This window comes from Colletotrichum karsti (genome assembly GCF_011947395.1).
Source record: "Colletotrichum karsti strain CkLH20 chromosome Unknown Scaffold33, whole genome shotgun sequence".
In the NCBI taxonomy this organism is placed as follows: domain Eukaryota; kingdom Fungi; phylum Ascomycota; class Sordariomycetes; order Glomerellales; family Glomerellaceae; genus Colletotrichum; species Colletotrichum karsti.
This window is the reverse complement of record NW_024065933.1, coordinates 533,977-556,230: the sequence shown is the minus strand read 5'-3', so window position 1 is coordinate 556,230 and position 22,254 is coordinate 533,977. Positions and strand designations below refer to the sequence as shown.

The following is a 22,254-nucleotide window of genomic DNA, read 5'->3' as shown; positions in this document are numbered from 1 at the left end:
TCATATTTCTCTATCTGTCACCTATCCAGAAACACATTATGTCGAGAAAAGCTAAGAAATCCCTGAGAAATTGTTATCTATTGATATCTATCGACCCATTGCTCTCTCGATCTCATCCAGAGCAGCAAAACCTTCTCATCATAATGCCTCCTTCCAACAATCTGCAAGCTCACCGGTGCGTTCTCGTACTTTGAAGGCTCATACATATCATAAACAAACTGATCCTCGGCGTTCTTCGGTTCGTAGTGATCATCCTTCTGGTCCTTGACTAGATCAACACTTGTTACTGGGAATACAGCGCCCGGATAGTCAAGCAAGTTCCAGATCGACGTGTACCCCCAGTAGCGAGACTGACCGTGAGGGGTCGCCACGCCGAACGAGGCAGGGCAAAGTATCACATCAACTTCGACACCATCTCCCTCGGCCGTCTTAGACCAGGCTTTCGCATAGGCCTGTCGGTAGAGGTCACGTTCGACGCAACGCTGTTTTCAGAGTCAGCACGAGCTGCTAACTGACTGTGACTAAATACTCACATCCCACAGCTCTTGCTGGGTCAAATTCTTAACAGCAGGTTGTTCATCAATGATGAACTTGGTTAGCGGCAGTATTGGCTCGCCACTTTCAGCCAGAATGTCGCGCACATGGTCGCCGCCGTCAGGAAAGTAAAGCGAGGAAAGAATCTCCCAGCCCTTTGCATGATTGAGCGGCTCCGAGTCCCAGTCAACGACTGTAAACCCACAGGTGCGACAGGCGTCAACAACTTCCCTCAGAGCCCGGGTGATGGGCGGATGAGGCTGCACGACACCATCCCACCACTCAACCGCGATCTTGAGGGGTCGTGTGAACTTGTATGGCGTCCATGGCTTTGCAATGATAGCAGGATCGGTCAGCCAAGGTTTAGCTGCAAGTGCGACTCTCATGAACAGACTGAGGGCCTCTCGGTCGACGCTCATGGGACCCGGAGTTGAGATAATGGCTTCTTTGCCGGCCATGATACTTCGCTGTCCGGTGACTGCAATGCGCTTGACCGATGGTCTTTGAATCCGTCAGTTTGGCGTTGCTTCACTCTGAACGTGTTACACAACTTACTTGAAACCGTAAACTCCAACATGGGATGCAGGGCAGCGAATACTGCCACCGATATCACCGCCAACACCCTACAAACCATGATCAGATCCCAACTCAAAGCCGTAGTTACAGGGTCGGTGTACTCACGAGAATACTCGCACGCATGCCCAGTAACGCAGCTTCGCCTCCAGAGCTGCCACCAGCCGTCAGGTGGCGGTTGTACGGATTGACTGTCCTCCCATAAAGATTGCTCTCTGTTTCGAGATGCATGATGGTCTGCGGTTGCGTTGATCGCACGTAGAAAACGCATCCTTCGTCCCACAGTGATTCGTACAGGATATTGGAGCCATGTTCCTTGTTGAACCAGCCGACGAAGGAGGCAGTGGTGATGACATTGGTTCCCACCATTCCATGGTGCTCTTTCGTAGAGATTGGCAGCCCAAACAGCTCGCCCGTAGGCTCTGGCAGTGAATCCAGAGACTTTGCTCGGGCTATGGCCTCATCCCACAGGAGTTCCACAACAGAGTTCGTCTTATGAATAGCATCTATGATCAGCACTGAAACTTCATCCAATGAAGATTTTGATGTCTCTTACAGCAATTTGAGCAACTGCAGCTCTTCGTAGAAAAGCCCTGGTCACTTCCTCGACTGAAAACTGTCTTGACTTGAGCAACTTCAAGAGTTCCTTAACCGAGTAGTTTTCGGTAATCTCGATCTCCCGTTGCGTCAACGCGAGCTTCGGAAGTCCTTGTGAGCTGAGCGGTAACTCCGTCGGAATCCCTTCAATCTTCGGTTCGACTTTGCTCAATCCAAGATCTCTTTTCGCTCGAGTCCAGGACACCTTGTCCTCCCAGGACGTGAGAACCTGAGGATCAACAAAAGCTGGAGACACTGATGTGGAAATCATGATGGGGATTGAGTTGATGAGTAAGAAGTCAGACACTTGAGCATTCGTGATGGGCGCGTGTGCGGTTATGCTCTTCGTCGGAGAAACTAAATACGTGCTAATACTATCAGACAGCCCAAGTTGCCCGCGGGATGTCAGTCTCATGCCTCGGTGCATCTAATGCCATCTCGGCTATATCTTATCTCAACCGGTTGTCAATGCCTATTGCCCGAGTTGCCTTATCGGGCCAACGCAAGGATCCTGTCGTGTCAATGATGCCCTGGTGGGCCACTTCTTGCAACGAAGTTGGAGGCTGTATGTGATTAATCTTATCTGATAGATTTAATGGATTTGATTCGATAATAATCAAGAGTTGTACGATCCGGTAGTCTCTGATGGTCATCATTTGCGCCCTGTGCCTGGGTCAGATTTGCAATGTCATGAGCACCCTTTGACATCTGCACCCTGTGACATTTATGCCCTGGTGGGCATTGATCACGCCGCTCATGTTACATAGCTAATTTGAGAGATCACGCTCACTCAGACGTTAGTTATTCAATTAAGTGCGGCAATCGCCTTATTCGAGATAATCGGCTCTTGACTAGCTGAGGGCAACAACTGACATACCTGTTCGCAGAGATGGCGAAGAAGACGATTCTCTATGTCGGTCAGCCCATTTTATTCGCCCGTGAACATTGGGCATCTTTTCAGGACAAATTCGAAATACTCTTCTACGATCTGACTCTCAAAGAAGATGTCTTCGCAGCGTTTTCTTCCGGGGGCAAGTATTCCAATATCGATGGAATCATGCGTCCGAACCTCTCCGCAAACATGCTTCCTCCCCTGGATAAGGAGCTCATCAGCCATCTTCCTGCTTCCTGCAAGATCATCTCTTACTGCAACCATGGTTACGATGGTCAAGACGTGGAAGAACTAGAGAAGAGAGGGATATGGTACTGTAACGGCGCTGGATGTGCAACAGAGTCAACCGCAGACATTGGTCTTTTTCTCATACTGTCGGTTTTCCGTTTCACGACATTTTGCGAGAGGACTCTCCGGGAGACTAGATCGGCCAATGTCTTCAATGTTCATGAAACTTTGAAAGAGGCCCTTGAACCCGACGGGAAGATACTCGGCATTGTAGGAATGGGCGGCATCGGTGTTGCAGTTGCCAAGCGTGCACAAGCATTAGGCATGAACATTCACTACTTCAACCGCCGCAAGAAAGCAGACGCAGAAAAACAGCTCGGAGACCCCGTTTTCCACGGTAATCTTGAATCTTTGCTGAGAGTATCTGACTGCATCCTGCTTGCCTGTCCTTACAATTCTGAGACACATCATATAATCAACGCAAAGTCGATTCGGGAGATGAAAAAGGGGAGCAGGATCGTCAACATTGGTCGGGGGAAGTGTGTTGATGAAGCTGCCGTTGTAGAAGCCCTAGAATGTGGCCATATCTCCAGCGCTGGGATGGATGTGTTTTCTGATGAGTGAGTTGCGCCCTAACCTTCTACAGGTCGAGAATCATCAGACTAATTGGCAATAGACCCGAAGTGCACCCGGGGCTTCTCAAAAGCTTTCGGGTCACTTTGCTTCCTCACATGGCTGGATCAACAGTCGATACTGATAGAGTAAGCTGACTGCTATCATTCTCTGCTCGAAATGTAGTTTTCTGACGAAGTATCCAGAAGTTCGAGGAAACCGCGATGAAGAATATTGAGCAGTATTTCCTTGGAAACGGAAAGCCACTTACACCGGTAAATTCAGTGACAGAGGGGGAATCCAGTCATTGACAGATGGATATGCCGTGCAGCTCTTGGTTGAAAGTGAGAGGTCATTTGAGCTGCAGTTTTACGAAGAAAGGTTATTCAATCAAACCCGGGAAAGATATGCTACAGATATAATTGATCCTTTGAGATCGTTTACACATGTATATGTCTTGAACCTTGGTTGAAGAGTAAGGTATGAGTATCAGTTTCCGAGGGGGGATAATAGATCTATGCCAGTTCTAAGTACAGACATGTCATAACGAACTTGGTTGCAGACTTCAGGTTTCTACGAAGTACCAGAGCCTGATTTCGCAGGAAACGTGATGCACATGAAGGCTTATTCCAACACTTTTCCTTTGCTTTCCTCCACTATCAGATCGAACTCGGGCTGAAATTCGACGTAGAAATTGTCCTGCAAGGAATTAGTCGATCTCCTTCCTTGAAAATATGAATTACTTTGTGACATACCGCACTCTGGGCTACCTGGGCTGTGAATCGCGCGACGTCATCAGGGATGATGGTCTTCTCCAACCCATTTGCCGCGGCTGCTTCGGCTAGTAGTTGAGAATGGCAAGCTCTTTCTAGATTGTGGAAGAGGAAGGCCGCCTCATCTACCGTTGCACCTACCGTGAGAAGTCTGGTATCCATCAGTACGAAGACCCAAAGGCGACCAGTGGCAAAAACCGGCAAGCGCAGATAGAACTCACCCATGGGTTTTCAAGATACAAACGCTGTTTGTCTTTCCTAGCGCCTTAGCAATAGCTTGTCCTTCCTCTTGGGCCAGAGCAGCTCCGCCATGTGAGTCGTATACGCTTTGCTTCCCAAACAAGTTGCATGCATCTGAGACAGAAAAAGTGGACATTGACGTTAGCGAATCTGTATCTTTTGCAGGTAACTCAGAGTATTGAAGACAGCTTTACCTTGGGTAAGCATCTCAACGGGTTTTCCAAAGGCGCTCCATGTCTTCCCGTAGACACTGTGGGCATGAGCAGCCGCCATGACATCGGGACGGGCCTTGTGAACCTCTGAGTGGATCACAAAGCCAGCAGTGTTGATGACTGCCTGATTCCCGCCCTCGACAACGAACCCTTCGCTGTCCACAAGAACCAAGTCTGAAGCTTTCATGGCCGAAAAGTGCTTGGCGTATGGGTTAAGCCAGAGATGGTCCTCTAAGACCGGGTCTAGAGTCGGGCGACATCAGCTCGATAAAACTTGACACTTCGAGAACGGTGATCGCGCAGCCTTCTTAACTTACCGCGCATGGAAATATGACCTGCGATGCCTTCCGCGTAGCCCATCTTCCCGAAAAAGCGGAAAGCAGCGGCCATATGCTCACGCATCCACTGGCGCTGCTTCAAAGGATCGGAGAACTGAGGGATCCCTCTCAGTCTGAGCTTCCCTTGACGGTCACCGCGTGTCAAGTCGTCGAAGCCCATGTCAGTTGATGCCCTCAAGGCGAGGCCATGGTAGAGTTGGCTTGGGGCATCGGTTGTGGTTGAAGTTGCCATTGTGAATCTTGATGAAGATCCGCAAGAATTGGGTTACATATACTGAATGAAACAAAGCAAGATTTTAAAAAGCAAGCCGTCCAGAATATGTTGGCAATATATTAGCATCCCGTCGGGATTTCTCAGCCACCTCACACATCGGTTCAAATAAGCCATCAGTGGGACTGGTCTCACACCAGAGGATGAACGTCTGGATGCAGCTGTTGTTAGACCTCGAAGTCGGTCCGATGTCATCTACACCCTACGAGGAGTCAGTCTCATGATAAGACCCACAGTGGTGGCGCGACTGCTTCCCCTCCTCCCCCTTGATGCATCTATTACTGTCGGTGGCAACGCGGTTACCAATTTCAACACTTGTCGTCACCTGCCTTCATCACTTCTCGACCGTCTTAGCAGCATTTTGCAGTGGCATCTGGCCAAGCCTGGCGCAACTGTCACAGAAACTAGGCAAGAACGAGGAATTGGTCGCAGATGCATGTGGCCATGAATTGGAGGAAGCTCGAAGCATGCCAACATTTGAGAGTACTACCATCAAATAGTAACGAGGGATTACGCAGCTCTTATCGAAGTGAACGACCGAAATACTACCTCCCTCACTTTTTCCGCGATGTTCCTGATATCTTCCTCCGTACTGGTGTATGCCGGGGCTAACAAGACATGGTCCCCTTCCACCCCGTTCTTCGTTCCAGTCCCTGGGTATAAGCTGATTCCCGGGAGACCGGGGCATTGGTCGCCGTGGGGTCTTCCGTCTGTTTCAGGTATCGTCTTTGGAAGCTATCGAACCATTTCTCGTTCCCAATGGCTATCTCTTTCCATTCTTGGTTCTCGGATTTCATGATGAGCTCGTTGGCCTTCTTGCGCAGTGTTGTCTCGTCGGGTTTGACGCCATGAGCGCGTAAAATTTCGACGTGGTCCACTAATCTCTCTTCAAGATTTTGATACTGATCGAATATGGCTTTCGTTGCCCCGGCATTGTCTTCGGGTTCTTGCACGTGGGCAATACTGACGGGAACAGGAGAGAACGACACGCCAGCCCTCTCGCAGAAGCTGTCTAACCACCCAGTAGTGGTGTTGATCATACCAATCATCCAGTTCGTCATGTTGATGCAAAGAATTCTCGAGCTGTCCTCTTGTCTCTGAACAATGCGTGTGGCCTCTTGTTGCAGCTCATGGTGAGTTACCGGAACAACACCTCCATTAGAGCGGAAATGAGACTCGGCAAATTTGCGAAGCTGCGCCTCCAGCGGACAGCCATCGAATAGCCCAGCTTGACCAATGATTCCTAACACAGATAACTTGCTTTCTGCGCTGGAACGTACTGGTCTTAGGCGAGCTTCCATAGCAATATCCGGATCTGATATGATCAGATCTCGCAGCCAGGAGGGCTCGGGGGACTCGTGATGGTTGCATTCCGAGGTGAAGATGATGCGGCACGCGTCAAGATGGATCTGCGTCGAGGTGGGAAAGGTCTTTGTGTCGGAGTATGTTACGTCGATGAAGTGCATTAGCTCGAGGCTAAGGAGCTCATACGCGTTTCTAGGCGACTCGAAAGGGGTCGCGCTTGCACGGAATGGCATCGGGGTATTCCGCTCGGTTCCGATGATATCTGTGATGGGAAGCAATCAGTACGACGAGTGTAGGCAATGAATTCTGGCTGTGACTTACATGGAGGAATTGAATTCTCAACCCGAGCGGCAATATCAGGTTCGAAACCCCAGTCGCCCTTCCAGTCTCCCATGGTATGCCCCATCTTGAAGTGATCTGCCAAATGACCGGCCCTGATCTCCCAAGTCTGCAAGCTCATGCCGCAGAATCCGCATGTGGAACGTATTTCCGGCGATGAGGCCTTCCACTGTGACAAATCTCTGTGCAAGCCGTCCGTCTTTGTCATGTTGTGGACGAGTCGAAGGTGCTGGGCGAGGTGGTCTTTCCGGCTGAACGTTCTCTCTCGCAGAGGGCGCGATCGGCAGATGTCATAGTTATGGGAGACGATGTGGGCATCGTTGGGATCCGGCACGCCGCAAAACGCACACCAAGAGTCCCCTTCCGTGCCTTCTATCGCTCCATGGGGCGCGCACACCCATTGTTCCAGGGACAAGTGCAGCGAGTTCTCGTGGCGTTGCCATGCGTACTTCGTCTTGAAGGTTTCGGTGCAAAAGGTGCACTCAAAGATGTTACGATGTTTGACGAGACGCGTCCCCTTGTTGCGGGACGTCTTGCTCTGGTCGTGCGATCTTCGGCGCCGAGACCGTCTGACATGCGACGTCCCCGACAGGAACGAGTCAGGGGAGTAGATGGAGGCGTTGCTGGATGTTCCGAGACTGCTGGAGGAACCGTCTCCGTACTTGAGGAAATCCGGCATCCCGAGCATGTCGAAGGTTGTCGAATCGGCGCTACTTGATGCCAGAGCACGCGCAATGTCATCTGGAGAGGCGGGTTCGCTCTCGGGCGGCGAGCCAACCCACCTCTCCAGCGGCGACGCCATTGTCGGCGCCGGCGTCGGGCGCCGCGGTGGGATCGTCACGGGGTCCGATCCATCTCGTTGGGTATCGTTTTGGTCCTGAAATCGAGCCGTGTCATGGGATGATGGCTGGAACTTGCCGCGCCGCCGGGCATTGGCGAACCAGTTGGTGATCTGGGCCATGCTCAGCCCGGTGGAGGCTTGGAGAAAGGACTTGTCTGTCTCGGAGGGATACGGGTGGCCTTGATGAGCTGACAGCCATTGCTTGAGCACACGGACGGCATCCAGCGACAGTCGACGGCCGATTTTCGGCCCAAGGGTCTTGTCGCTCTGGCTGATGTGATGGCGGTCTCGCCTTCGAGAGGAGTGATCGGGACCGAAAGGGTGTCCGGTAGCTTCGGTCAGGGACTGGCCGGGCAGGCCCTCGCCATTGGAAGAGCCGTCATTGTCGTGATGCAAATTTGGATCCAAGTTGAGCGGCCAGAACCAACCATTATTCTCATCATCGCGGAACCATTGAATGCTATCGGAGAGGGATTCTGCCGAGGTGTTTGGTTGGTGTCTTGAAAACGCGTTGCTTGGATCTTGGTACATGTTTGTCACGTAGTAAGTTCGCCTGCCAATGTCGCAATCGTCTGGAAAGATTGATGCGGATGGGCTGGGAAAGTGTGTTTTGCGGCTCAATTGACAACTATGAGCGGCGGGGGTTGCATGTCAATTGGGCCCTAGGGTGTACACGACGATGGAAACCGGGACGCGGGGCCCGGATGTACCCCGCCCGACCCGCTCTCGTCCGGCCCGGGCTCCACTCCACTCCCGGCGTTAGTCCTGCTTGACTTATTATTTACGTTAACGATCTGAGGAGGAAAACCGACAAGAAGGACCACCGAAAAGGACCAACAACAAGGACTGACGAGCGAGACGATGAAGAATACGACGACAAGGGAGGACTGCGAAGGCCCTGCACGCCGTAGAGCATGTGCTTGACGAGCAGATTCCGAGCTCGTCGAAGGCACACTAAATGGGCGCGCCCACTGCGAGCGGGACGAACTTGATCACCAAGTTGGAACCACTTGTTTCCCCAGGAGAGAATTTGTGTATCACCTATTCTTTACCCACTGCTATTAATCCTGTGTCGAATTTGGGTTTGCAAGCAAATCGAGGGGCGCATCCAGCAAGTCGCAAGTAGCAGAAAATATGTCTCTTTCTTTTCCCCGCGCAATTAGAAGCCAAAAGTCTATCCCGTGTTTTTGCCGATTTTCACTATTTTACAAGTTTTTTTTTTTCCCCCCGTTTTCATTCCTTTTTTACAGCCACCCACATCCCCCTCCCCCCACAATCAGAGCCGCACATCCCCTACCACCCCCCAGCCAGCAGTCTGTCGATCCCGAAGACAAGATCTCCTCAAAGATCGAAAAGGCTGGCCGACGAGTTGATACATCGGCGGTCGGCGGTCGGTGGCACTTGGCGCCGGCTCTGTCGGATTCTCGTAGTTGTAGACCGACAAGTTCATTAATCAAGATGACGTCTCTTTGACGGAGACTCCGGCTCGTTCCGCTCGGCTGCCGAGCGCTTAGGCGAAGTCGGGGCTGCCTGCTCAGTTGCCGGGAGGACCGTCGCAGGGTTTAGCTGCAGCAAACCAGGATTTTTACGCGAATCCCGGTCTTTGACATGCTGCTGGGTAGGGCTCTGCGTCTTGTCGTCAGTGCTAGATGACTGAACACTTCGAGTTCCTCCGCTGTCGCCAGATCGAGCACAATTGTTCACCAGGACGATCTGCTCGAAGCGGATCTGGAGCTCTTTCATGACCGCGTTGTAGATTGCGTTGAACATGCGCTTGGGCGTCCAAGAAGGCAGTGTTGTCGCAGCCCAGTCCGAATGTGCACCTGAGAACAAGAAGTTCTGGTTGTCTAAGTTCTCGACGTACTGCATCACGTAGGTGCACACAGGGCAACACCGTTTATTGACGGGCACAATGTGAGACAACTCCTTGAAAAAGTTGAGGATCTCCTGGCTCGGGAGCTCCAGTTCGTGATGATGGTGAGACTCTGCTGTCTCCCTCTCGTCAACAATCTGATCCACTGGTATCTTGGCGAGTGCGTGCAAGCATAGAGCCTGCGTTTCCGCGTGCCAGGTTCCGGGGAACTTGTCCGGTGGTGGGCACTTCCTTATCTCTTCGAAGAAGTAGGCAATGCTGCGCCGATCCTCACTGGAAAGAGGGTTTCCATCACGACAGGCAAAGCTCTCCAAGAACTGCGGGATCGGCGTCATCTCTCTGTCCAGGAAGAGAGGTTCGACGATCAACCGCTGTATCTTGGATGAGTCAAGATTGATGGTTTCTCTGTGCGTTTCTGCAAGAATGTTGATGCTTTCGGTGAATCTGCAGACAAGTCCCAACCACTGTGACAATGCCAAATCGTATTTGTCCACAGACGCTGAAGTCAGCAGCTCCCTAGAGAGCTCGTCGTCATCAGAATCCGAGGATGAATCATCGCTCGAGATACCTAATCTCGCAAAGGGAGTGTACGGAGTCTGGGGAGCTTCGGCCTCGCGATCGGGCGTCCTGGGCTGGGTGCCGGCAACTGGAGCTGGAGGGCTAAAGGAGGCGGCATGCTGCCAAAGAGTTGAAGAGCCTTGAGCGATGTCGGCCTGCAATTTCAGGCGGTTGTTGCTTTCAGTTGACTTGTATCCAGCAGAAGGCTTATAGGTCGACTGCGGACGAAGCATTGTGGAAATCCAGTACAGGTGCGACTTCATGACCTCAGGGAAATGCTTCCTGAGGCGGCATAAGTCGGATATCGCGAGCTGCAATTTCTGATTGAGTGTCTCGAAACTCTGGAGATCATGATCAATTCTCTGCGTTGCTGAAAGAATGGTAGCGGCGTCTGCGGCGGCCGTGGGCTGCTTCTTCTTTGCTCACTTCATGTCGCTCCAATTTGCGCGGTTCCCCACCGTCCGCTTTGTCGTCCCAAATGTAGTCAACGACGCCATAAGTTCCCCCCGTCTGTCTGACAGTTTCTCAGACAAACGCTCAATGAAGTACAACAGCGATGACAGGATCCGGTGGAATTCGAGTCTTCCAGAAGGGCTGTACCAGAATTGGCGGGCATCTGCCGTGTTGTTGATGGGGCTCGTCTGCCAGTCGCTGCAGGCATTGAAATAGCTGGCAGCTTCAGTCGCGAACTGAGGGGAGATGCCCATCAGAGCATCTCGGCGATCATGTGCACGAGAGATGATTTCCTGCAAGACCGTGGTCTGCGTGATCGAGAGCAAGCTTTCCTGGAGCATGTCATCGGGATTCGTCTGTCCGCCTTGGCGGAAGGGAAATGCAGAACAGAGATGACCAAAGTTCGCCGAGGAAATGACATCGAGCTCCTGTACAGTCTTGGTCATGGACTCGAAAAAAATTGCGCTTCTTGCTGCCGTTCAAGACACGAGAGGTGATCTTGTCAATCGAAAAGTGATAGACGTAGTTCGTGAGAATGGTCAACCAGGCGGCTCTCTCGTCGTTATCGATGTCCTTCTTGTGGTACTGGTTGAGAATACTCAGCACATTCTCGCTGTGCTCCCCAAATTGGTCCGGGGCGCCACGCTCTCCTATGGGAGTCTGGGTGTTTTCAACGTCATGGGCGACTTTCCAAGCTCCAGAGAGATAGTCCTTCCAAAGGGTTGGAACTCCCAAGGGCCTCCTGACCCTGACTAGAAAATCGTTCGTTGTCTTTGTCGAAGGCAGTCTGACTTGCAAGGCTGGGTAAGGGAGTCCTTGGACTTCAACTTCCTTCCTGGACTTCGGCATGTGATCATCGTACCGAGGGTTCGAAGTCAGGATGAACGAACTAGCGTTGCCCTCTGGACTGGTGGAGGCTGCGGGGAGCAGTGCCGCGACTTCATCCTTGATGATGATGATGCTGTTGAGAGCGTCTGTGGCTCGGTGCGCACGAAGCAGATATGCTTTGGACTCTGCTGTCTTCTGAGGCTCGATCTTGTCGGTTATATCGGTCATCTCCCTTCGTTTGATGCTCGTTCCGTGGAGGGGGTTGATCGAGTTGCTGTTGGACAGCAAAAGGGTGGCAGTTCGGAGGTCGAGGTGACGTTCGCGAGAGGCAAACGCCTCCTTTCTTCCGACAACAACGACACCCTTCTTGTGGTGCCCGTCGCCTCCTCCGGCATCTGCGGCTGACGCCATGGTGGAGGCAGGCGTGGAGGTTGCGTCCTTGACCGGGGCAGGACTTGCGGTGTTCTTGACGGTGTCACGGTGAGGGGTGAGCGGCGAGGATGCTGTGACTGTCTGACCCAAGGCCCTCAAACAATGAAGAGCAGATCGAGACGAATATCTCAGAGTGACGGAAGGCCAACGGTAACGGCGACGGTGTTGAAAACTGCTGTGCCCGTGATGGATTAGCGCTTGTGCTAGAAGTCTGGGCGAAATGAAAAATACTCACCTTGGCGAAGCCTGGACAGTCGTTTGGCGCGAGATGTTGCCTGAAGAGCAAAATATCGTTCGTTCCCAAACGGAAGGCGATTTGAGAAAGCGAAAGATGGAAGTTGGGAGTGGAATAAGACGGGAGTGGAGGAAGACGAGAGTGAGTGAAGGGGAATTAAAATAGGAGCTGAGAATGGAATGAGATGGGAGTGAAGAAGAAAGACGAGCAAAGTCGGAGAAGACGAGAGTGAAGGCAGGGACAAATGGGTTTCAAGGAAGGAGCAACCTAGAAGTTGAGAGAGAGCGGAGGAAAAAGCGCACGATACCTGGCAAAGACGACAGGCTCCAGGTCATTGACAAAGAAACCCACCTTTGGCAATAAAGGCACCTCACAGCTATCCGTTAGGTCACGCTGTTTCAAGGTGGTCTAAGGAATTTGCCAGCATGTTGGCGAGGGTACGGGGGCCTAAGGAGCAGGAACCAGAAGGACCCAGACATAAACCACCTTGGAGACCAAATCAGAACCGTTGTCCCGTTTTCGGGCTTCTTCAAACAACAAGGACTGTCAGAAGGTGTGGGCCGTGTGGCGGCTCGTCGACAGAATCGTGCGTTTGGAGTTTTACTGATTTGTCCCGAATTTCATGCCATCGCCCGCTCGCTTGGGCCGCTGGGGACGTCACCGGGATGCTGCAGAATTGCCGGCACATGGCATTCGGTGAATTATGATCTGAAGGGGAAAAGTCTGTTTCTTCCTAAGAGGGTTGCGTAACAACCAGAGGCTACCTAGCACGTCTCTAACTACAAGTATCCCAGAAGCAATCCCAATCCTCCGGCTCGTCCAGCTCGTCCAGCTCATCCAGCTCATCCGACTCGGTATCGGAGTCAGAGGAGTCGGAATAATAGTAGGAATAAGGATTCTCAAAGGCAAAATCAACCGGGTCATTCTGCTTCTTCTTACCGAAAGCCAGGTGGTCACCGACTGTGTTCTTCATCACCAGCTTGTACATCCAACGTTGAAGCGCCTGCTTCTCTTTCTCTTCCAAGACTGCCCGAGAGGCAGACGCCGCAGGAACCATCTCCTCCGTCCAGCCTTGAGAGACTAGGGCCTCCTTAATCCTGTCTTTTTCCTCCGTGGGGAATCTTCCAGGAAGATTGTAAATGCCTGGGAAAGGCGTGGCGCCAGCTTCGAGCAACCGAACGGCCACATCAATGTTGCGATGGAAGTGTAAGCACGCTTGCAGGGGGGTTCTGCCGCCGGCGTTTGTAGCGTCAATGTCAGCTTTATAGTGCATCAGCAGTTGAATGATTGGTCTTGCATCATCCTCGCTGCCGTTGCGGCACTCGGCGACGTGGTGGAGCGGCGTGTTGTCGTAAGCATCGCGGACGTCGGGGTTTGAGTTGGATAACCTCAGGAGGTACCGCGCTGTCTCGACGTCTCTGGCGCCGCACGCTTGGTGGAGGGCGTGGAGTCGCGCGGCGAGGTGCGTGTTGAGGTCGGTTTTCTTCCGGACGAGAAGCGTGGTGGCTTCGAGGGCGCTCTTTCCCTTGCTCAATGTCGGGCACTGGACGTTGACCAACGCATAGTAGAGAGGGTTGGCGCCCAGTCGGAGAATTCTGTACATGCGCCCTCTGGCATGGTAGGGAAGCTTCTGCAGTTGGGAATAGAACGGAGCCAAAGTCGCCCGAAGTGACATGCAAAGATGGTCGTCGCCCTCGCCCACTGAGGTGAGGCGCGGGCGCAGCGTCACGTCGGCTCCGCGAGACAGCAACAGCTCCATGATGTGATCGTTTCGGTTCAAGGCAGCCCAATGGAGGGCGGTCATGTCGGGAATGAGGATGCTCGATCTCCTGGTGTAGTCGAAAGAATAGTCGTCGTCAAGGGGGTGTTCGAGCCTGAACTCGGTGAAATCCTCTTGGTTGGCATCGGCACCTGCGTCCAGAGAATAGCGGACGCCGCTCACGTTGTTTTTCTTCGCCGAGAGCAAGAGAGCCGAGCCGCGGTTGTGCTTGACGTCCATCTTGTAGATCTCAGTCACAACCACATCATACCAGCACCCAGATGTGTATGCAAAGTTCAGGATCTCTCTCCAGAGATCGAAGCGGTGAAACTTGACAGTCTGGTACCACTCCTCGTGATATTCATCCTTGTCATAGCCGACGGCAAGATCCTTCTCGTAGAGTGCGAAGAGGTGTTGAGTGATCTTTCGGTAGACGTTCAGTGGGAACGCCGTCAGCTTCAACGGGCGCGCAAGGTAGAATGGTCGCCGCGAGTATCTTTTCCATTTGCTATCCATCGTGTCGTTGTTGTGGTTGTCGTCTGTCAAGATGGAAGGTGTGGAGCGTAATGAGGCCGGCAGGACGGGGGTGGCGGGGAAGAAGTATTTGGTGTCACAGATGGCGCCTCGTCGGAGAAATCAACCACGTGACAAATAAAAGTCTGACCAAGGAAGGGGGAAAAAATGAAAAAGTCCTTTCGTGATTCGGAGATGGCTTTATCCAGGCAGATAAACGATGGAAGACCGTGAGTCACTCGTGGGTCAGGGTGCTTTTATACCACCTGCTTTGTTAGCAGGGTGCGGGCGAGGTCGAGCTTGATCCAGGGCCACCCGGAAGTGAGATGAACCTTGATGAACCATCTAAAGCGCAAATCTTGGGACGATGGAAGGAGCTCTGAATGACCAGCCAGATCAACACCAAAGAAAAAAGAAAAGAAGTAAATTGAACAGTGGCTTTGATTTGTATAGAAAATGAGACACCAGCTCAAGGGAAGAGGAAGGGGAAGGTGCGAACGACGTCGCCTCAACCCAAGACTCGAAATCCACGGATCTTGCGACGACAAATCCGCAAGCCTTCCACCAGACGGCCTTGCCAGGAACTTCATCCAGGCGACATGTTAGTAAGGCAGCCGACGATACTCGGCGCATCCTCAAATGCGATGAAGTCGCGAGCGGTGGCAGCGTTGTCACGTGGCCGCCATGCCACCTCCTACTGCCTCTCAAGTGATTCTCGTTGTGGCCACTCGAGCTAGAGCGGATCCTCGCACCCGGCCATACCAACATCTGCTCGGGCGCGTCGAGGTCGTCGCCCGTGAAATGAGTCGCCGAATATCATCATCAACGAACCATACTTCATCGTAAACCAGCTTCGCTCCCTCGCAAATCCCTCACTCACTCCTTCCCCTCACCCGCATCCCCCTTCTTCCACCGCAAAACCCTCTCCACCCCGGCCCTGCTCTGCGCGGTATCACAAAGCCTCACATCCCCGCACTCGCAGACCGCCGGCTCCCGCACCCACCGGTACGTGATACTCCACCGGTCCCCCCTCCGCCTGACCGTCCCGTCCGGCAGCGCGTCCGTCTTGCGCTTCCTGATCCCGTGCGTCCAGTGCAGCCTCGCGTCCCCGGACATCCGGAGCATGCTCCGCGGCGTGAGGTCCACCTCCACCGTCTCCTTCTCCTCCTTCCCTCCCTCACCCTGGCCCTCCTTCCCTCCGTCACCATCACTCCTCTCCTCGGCTCCCTCCCTCACCCTCGAAAACTGCATCAAAACACCCGCCCCCAAACTCAACGCGTACAGCTGGTCATACGCCGAATGCGTATCCACGTGCGGCGGGATCCCCGCGCCCGGCGGGTAATACTGCAGACACACCTGCTCCGGGTCCCGCCCCTCGTACTCTGGGACGAGCGGCCGCAGCCACTCCGGGAACGGCTTGTACGGCACGTCCGGGTCCACGCCGAACGTCTTGTAGTCGAACGTGTAGCCGTAGTGCAGCGACAGCCTGCCGCCGCTGCGTTCGGGCCACTCGAGCTCCTCGCGGAAAATCTGGATCAGCTCCGCCTCGTGCTCCGCCGTGATGAAGTCGTCCTGCCAGAAGAGGCCCGAAGGCCGGATCGGGAGTTCTTCCATGGTTATTGCATCTGGTGACTAGGGATTGTTTGTTCCTTTTTGGAAAAGTTTTGGGGGATTTGAGGTGTCTTTTGGTCGATGCGATGTCGTTGGTCAAAAGTTGCCTGATTTGACGGAGGGCAAAATCGGCAAGAGTGGGGCCCCTCCACAGAAAACGCGGAGCATGACGGGGTTTCCATCTCGGTCTTTCACCACCTCAGTCGCGTGCGGCACCGCTTATTTTCAACCTCACTTGTTCTTTTTCAAAGACACGATCACACGAAAGCTTGAAAACAGGTAGGTCAACTTCATGAAATTTGTAATATCGTTCCCAATCAGCTAAATGATGTGGTATCTCGTTAAAATAACGCCATCCCATGCAAAAACACCAAATTCATCCCTCCTATGATACAAAACCCTTGTTTTGTCGCGGTAACACATGTGCGAGATTACCCGCTGAGATTCGCTTTCTCTTCTCATAAAGCCTGTCCGGGCCCGGCATTAGGGTTGTATCCATGATTTCCGTTGCCGTATGCCGGCATTTGGTCGGACTGCGGTAGAACGGGACTCTCAGGGGCGGAGCGAGGACCCCAAAGAGCATCTCCTACCCGCTGCTGCGTAAGGTCCCGAGGTCCACTAGCCACGGGACTCGTAGCTACGGGACTCGTGCTGGCTCCCGGGGCCGGGGCTAGAGCTGTGCGTTCCCACTCGGCGTCGGCGTCGCGCTGGGGGTGATACGCCCCCGGATGATATGCCGGCACCATGCCGGCCGCTTCATAACTCTTGTCTTGGTAGGGTGAGATAGGCGACATCGGAGAGTGCGGGTGCACAGGGCGGCGTGGAGGTGACATATCATGAGCGTGCGGCTGAGCATGTGCAATGAGGCTGTCACTCTCGTTGTCGGCGCGGGCGGGGCGCGGAGGTGGCCTCGAAGGCTGGAGGAAGGTGCTGCGGCGGAACTCGTGGGCGATAGGGAGGTGCTCGGTACTCTTTGCGCCGGGGCGGTAGGTCGTGTCACCCTTGTCGAAGTCGTCCATATCCAAGTTGGCGGCGGTCTTGTAGCTGGAGTCTTCCTTGCGGCGCTTGACACCGCAGAGGAGCCAGCGCATGCCGCGACCGAAAGCCTTCACGAAGTCCCAAAGGTTAAGGGCGTTTGCGATGGCGCCCAGGCCAAGCCAGCCGCCAGATGGGGGAGAGTGCTCGTTCTCGCGCTGTGGGCCGTTGATGTCACGGGTATCGGGGTTCGGGTAGTAGGTGGGCTTTGCGCCGGGGGCGTATGGTCTCCATGGGAAGGCCCAGAGATGCAGGAGGGCGAAGAGAGCCATCTCGAAGCATAGTAAAAGTGCGGGGATGCCGACTTTGATATCGGGGTAGGCGAGGACTTCGTTCGGGTGAACCAAGTCAAGAGTAGACGTGGCGACGGAGATACACGTCACCTGCCAGAAGGAGAAGAAGACGACGAGTTTGATGGCGAGTACTTTGAGGAAGGGTGAGTGCGGCGCGAGAGCTTCGCGAAGTTGGACGTAAAACTGGATGACGCAGTACATGGCAATTGTGACAGCCACACAGTTGATTGAGATGACCTGGATTCATTAGGCTCTGTTCCTGAGGGGTCTCAGAAGGAGGACATACCCAGATGTGACCAAAGACCGGGTTGTTGGAGCTCTCGCAGTAGCGGTGGAAGTACTGCGTTACAACGGCGGTGACGGTCATTGCGACACGGATGAAGACATAGTGGTAGATTCCAATCCAGTTGATGTTGAACCAGGTCAAACCGCTCTTGGGCGTGCGCCACGGGCCCCTCGCACCACCGCAGCACTTGGCAAACCAGTTAAGGGGCCAGACCCAGGGCTTGATGGGCTGCAAGTTGCGGAAGTACTCCTTCTGGGAGTGTAGGTCGGGTGCAAGGTAATGGCACATGAGCGAGAAGAAGGATGCGATGGCGAAGGCCTCGTAGCAATCACTCATGACCTGGAAGTAGACGGCATGCCAGTAGTAGTAGAGCTGGAGGAAAGAGGAGGCGGCGTAGACGGGGATCATGAACAGGATTCGGATGATCTGGCGTTGCTCTCGTGGTTTCGTGTAGTTGTTGGCGTGCATGAAGACGAGGTAGAGGGACAGGGAGATGGCGATGATGCTACATGATCCGGCGATGACGAGGGCGAGGTCGTGGAAGGTCAACGGGCCGACGATGAGTTTCTCGGAGCCGGGGAGGACTGGGAACACGGAAGAGACATTGTTAGCTTGCTCGGGAGGCCGGGGTGTGGGATCGGTTTGGGAGGGTTAGCAGGATGACGTACTCCTCATGTCCTCGAGGGTTGAATTACACGTCAGATTCATCTTGACGGTTCAGCGCCCTTTTGGGAGACGGGCCCTTGGAAATGGGAAGACAAGACCAAAAAGAAAACGGCGACAGTTTGGAGGTGACGTTCTCGGTGTATGACGGCAGTGGAAGGGTTGGTGGGCTGGATTTAACGATCGCCAAGACTGGTGGGATGCAGGAACAGAGCGGGTGCCAGGTCTTGGCGGAGCTTGTTCGCGCTCAGCTCGTGGTCCTTTTTTTGTTCGGTGTGAGGTCGCGCGGCGCGGTCGCAGAACAAGGGACGTAGGTCGGACGAACGACGAGAGCCGAGGAGGGGGGAGGAGGGGGGAAAAAAAGAATAGAGTGAAATTTCCAAATGAAGTTATTCCTCCTCTTTTGTTTGGGTGTGTCTCCTGGACTTCTCTCCCTTCCCTTCGTTCTTTTTTCTCCGTCTTGCCCAGCTTTGCTTTCGAGTACGAGTCGCAGTTCGTTCGCTTGTGTGTCGTGTGAGGTCGCCCAGGTCCCAAACAATGTCGCAGGTCGATCCTCCTCTTGCAAGATTCCACAAAAAATTACCGGCCGTCGGGGGTGTGCGCAATTACAATCGTCGGGTCGTTTTCGTTCGCGGAAGCCCTTCTTTTTCTTCTCCCGGCTGCTTGTCGTATCGTATCGTGTCGAAGCCGCACCGAAAAGAATATTTAAAGTGTCGGGAAAAAAGGGGGCGAGAGTTGAAGAGGGACGACGTATTGTCGTCGGTCGAGGTCGAAGAAAGGAACTGAATACGCACCCAAGAGAACAAGCAAGGCCAGCAACGGTCGCGAAAGCTGACAGCCAAGACAAAAAGAAAAAGTATGAGAGGAAGAGAGAAGAGTGACAGAGCAAGAGGAATGCGAAAGCGGAGGGGAAAGGCGAGACACAAGCGACCAGTAGTAATCCACCGAACCAGGAGTAGATGGTCCAGGTCAGGTAGGAGTGAGGTAGGATTCCGGGGTGAAAGAGAAGAGAACCTAGGGTCCCGTCGTCGTCCCGTCGTTGGGTGAATTCCATCCAGCAATCAGCATTCTGCCCAGCAGGAGCAATGGAACAGGGGGAGGAGCTGGCCTGTTGCTGCCCGTTTGTCGAGTGGCTGTGCCAAGGGTCGCTAAGTCGGCGCGCTAAGATTGCAGGGCCGCTGACGAGACGCCGTCCGCTCAGCAGCGAGACCCTTTCCACGGCGGTGACAGCAACAAATCCTTCAGGGGATTCCCCTTCACATGAAGGCGCCTCCAACAGTCTGTCATCACCGCCGTCAGTTCATTGCCTCATCGTCCCATCTTCAGCTGCATTAACGCTGCATCATCGCGCAGTAGTCCAGAAGCTCTGCCACATCTAGGCTTTCTACTCGAGCCAACAACACGTTACGACGGTCGTTACCTAGGTATCGCAGACATTTTGCGAGGAACGCGTACGTATTCGCACACCTGCGGGCCGTCTTATTTGGAAATCAAATAAGGCCCTGGGGTAGCAAGACAAGGGGTCCCTCCCACGGCTCCCTCCCTCACCCTCACCCTTCCCGCCATCCGTGGACCGGAATTTTTTAATGAATTCGAGGCTGCATGCGAAAGATTCGGGATGATCATATTGGATCAGGCAGAGAAAAATCCCCGAATGATTCCAGCCGCGGCCTCTGGCTTTGGATGCAGCGCCACAGCCTTTCCGCACCACTGACGACCATCACGGATACCAAAACCCTCATCGAGCAAAACTTCGGACAAGGAGGATGATCAAACGCCAACGTCTGATGAGACGAACACGATCTTTTTTGACAGGCGGCTATCCCGACTATGTCGCTGCAGCAGCAAACTCAAGCCTGTTCCTTCAGCAAGCAGCCGCGGCATACGCAGACGCTGTAAAATGCATCGTCAGCATCATCGGGACGCACGTCTGGTCGGTGCCAAGCCCTCTCTATTTCCGGCACCAACATCCATCCTCTCCCACTTCCCGCCCCACAACCATAAGGCGGAATCTGAAGCTATTCCCACATTTACCGGCCGCCTCAGCCACACACCTCACCAACCTCACCCGGCGACAAAAAGCTTACCTAGGTACGCCCAGCACAGCCCGCCCCTCATCCCGTATCTCAATACGAAAGGCGGTAACCCCCAATCGCAAACGCGCGGAAGCTTGCCATTCCAAAGGCCAACCAAACCAACGGCCACAAACATGAGAAAACACCTCCCTTGAATGATTTCACTGTATTGGGTCATTACACAGAGGTCTCGCATCAATCAATCCCGAAACGCGCCACCATCTCGTTTCGAAACATGCCTCCATCCTTCTCTTCTCCCCCAATGTCTCTCCCTCTCGTCACACCTCAAATCTCATGCACAGCACATCTCACAAAAGTTACCAGCCGACAACACCATCACTAATCCCACAAGACCACCGGCGAGGAATCATTTTCTCGGAGAAACACTATCGACGCCGTCTTCACTGAAGCGGCTATAGAACCCGACCTCCTGATCTAACGCAAAAACCTTAACTAACGCAGTCAGACGCGAGCGAGCCGCTAGTCCAGCCTCTACACTTCACACACACTTACACTACCCGTAGTCTCTCTCCTTTTTACCGCAATCGCGTCATCTTAGATAGATCGTCAAACTCACGTCCCCCAAGGCCCAAGCTTCGTGTTCACGACGAGAGAAACGGGGGGAGGCGATCCCGTCGTTAGCTGGATCCAGCGCACCAGTGCAGAAGGTTCGATAACTTCACTGATAACGACTACCTCAAGAAAGAAAAAAAGCAAAGGAGGGAGGGAAGGAGATGACACAAGGAAATCCCAACATTCCTCCCCCAAACACCCCAAGAATGCAGAACTCAAACTCCCATCTAGATATCTCCGTTCCAAAATCCCATCCTCCTCCCGTCGAGAGGGCAAAAGAACATAAGAGAGATCGCATTCAAGCCACATCAAACAAATCAGATCATCCACAAAAATACGAGAGAAACGGGAAACAACATCAGATCATCACCCCAAAACCCAAACCCCAGTCCGACTAAATCTCTGCGAGATTACACATGACATCACCGCCCAACCCGACACCAAGAAAAAAAACACGAAACAAACCAAAAGAGCGATCGTCGTCCAAAAACACACCCACACCATCCATCTCCGTGCCGGCCCCGATCCTCCCAGCCGAACCGTCTACTACCTTTAGTACATTGATTCTCCGAAAGATGGATGACTATGCACATCCGTCAAATCATGGGATTTTCCCGCGATCCTGCGTGATCACCAGCCGAAACCAAAAGAATCCCATCCTTTCCCCGTTCGATATCGGATGTTGGGCCTGCTTGCTGACTGCAACGGTCATCCCCGTGTTATGCCGTATCGAATACGCGCCGGGCTACGGAAGTCGGTGCGCAACGATCGGCATCGCATCGGACTACATGAAAAAAAGTCGCCTTTTCCTGACTACTCTCCCACGGCCACGGCCCAGATCGGGACTAAGCAAAGATTTCCAAAGCGACGGCGGCGTCGCTTGGAGGCGAACTTGAAGTTGGTCGGTCGCACACGATCAGGATACAGGGGCACCGTCTTGAAACATTTCGTCCGCGTTGATTGTGTGATTATGATTCTCGCTCCTACTAGGAAAACTTTTCTATTGTTTGACCGGTGACTCCAGCGATTATTATGCAAACTCCGCCGACATTGTCGCTGCTTGAGACCTCGTGGCTACACGGCGTGTGCTCACGACATCTCAGCTCGACCCTTGTGCCACCCTCCCCGCCCCTTGGTGACAAATTACGTGTCGCTGTATCGTCGTCATCCATGAACTGTGTCCTGTGAAGGCTTAATGGTGTCAATTGTTACCACCTGTAACCAATCTCGTCCATCCAATCTCTCGTGGTTGACTTCTGCCACGTTCAGCTCGTGTATATACAGTTGCCATCCGTCATTATACCTGTTGACC

The 22,254-nt window shown here is 53.4% G+C and overlaps 6 protein-coding genes across 6 annotated transcripts; all 6 read right to left on the bottom strand.

Moving 5' to 3' along the window:
- Nucleotides 1-77: 77 nt before the first annotated feature.
- On the bottom strand, nt 78-1,975 carry CkaCkLH20_09408 (uncharacterized protein; the record flags this gene model as incomplete). Its single annotated transcript, XM_038892123.1, has 5 exons — nt 78-482; nt 534-1,035; nt 1,090-1,157; nt 1,216-1,599; nt 1,664-1,975. The coding sequence occupies 5 exons, from the start codon at nt 1,973-1,975 to the stop codon at nt 78-80; spliced, it is 1,671 nt and encodes a 556-aa protein (XP_038742706.1).
- Nucleotides 1,976-4,060: 2,085 nt separating this feature from the next.
- Nucleotides 4,061-5,231, bottom strand: CkaCkLH20_09407 (uncharacterized protein; the record flags this gene model as incomplete). The annotated part of the gene is made up of 5 exons (XM_038892122.1): nt 4,061-4,135; nt 4,192-4,360; nt 4,431-4,563; nt 4,644-4,904; nt 4,979-5,231. 5 exons carry the CDS (start codon nt 5,229-5,231, stop codon nt 4,061-4,063), a joined length of 891 nt encoding a protein of 296 aa, XP_038742705.1.
- A 647-nt stretch (nt 5,232-5,878) lies between these two features.
- CkaCkLH20_09406 (Homeobox protein-like protein) lies at nt 5,879-8,286 on the bottom strand (the record flags this gene model as incomplete). The annotated part of the gene is made up of 3 exons (XM_038892121.1): nt 5,879-6,463; nt 6,551-6,837; nt 6,897-8,286. 3 exons carry the CDS (start codon nt 8,284-8,286, stop codon nt 5,879-5,881), a joined length of 2,262 nt encoding a protein of 753 aa, XP_038742704.1.
- Nucleotides 8,287-9,204: 918 nt separating this feature from the next.
- Nucleotides 9,205-14,409, bottom strand: CkaCkLH20_09405 (uncharacterized protein; the record flags this gene model as incomplete). Its single annotated transcript, XM_038892120.1, has 4 exons — nt 9,205-10,607; nt 10,722-11,067; nt 11,126-11,976; nt 12,915-14,409. The coding sequence occupies 4 exons, from the start codon at nt 14,407-14,409 to the stop codon at nt 9,205-9,207; spliced, it is 4,095 nt and encodes a 1,364-aa protein (XP_038742703.1).
- Nucleotides 14,410-15,282: 873 nt separating this feature from the next.
- On the bottom strand, nt 15,283-16,020 carry CkaCkLH20_09404 (uncharacterized protein; the record flags this gene model as incomplete). The annotated part of the gene is made up of 1 exon (XM_038892119.1): nt 15,283-16,020. The coding sequence occupies one exon, from the start codon at nt 16,018-16,020 to the stop codon at nt 15,283-15,285; it is 738 nt and encodes a 245-aa protein (XP_038742702.1).
- Nucleotides 16,021-16,475: 455 nt separating this feature from the next.
- On the bottom strand, nt 16,476-18,339 carry CkaCkLH20_09403 (duf300 domain-containing protein; the record flags this gene model as incomplete). Its single annotated transcript, XM_038892118.1, has 3 exons — nt 16,476-17,582; nt 17,632-18,215; nt 18,300-18,339. 3 exons carry the CDS (start codon nt 18,337-18,339, stop codon nt 16,476-16,478), a joined length of 1,731 nt encoding a protein of 576 aa, XP_038742701.1.
- Between the last annotated feature and the right edge of the window lie 3,915 nt (nt 18,340-22,254).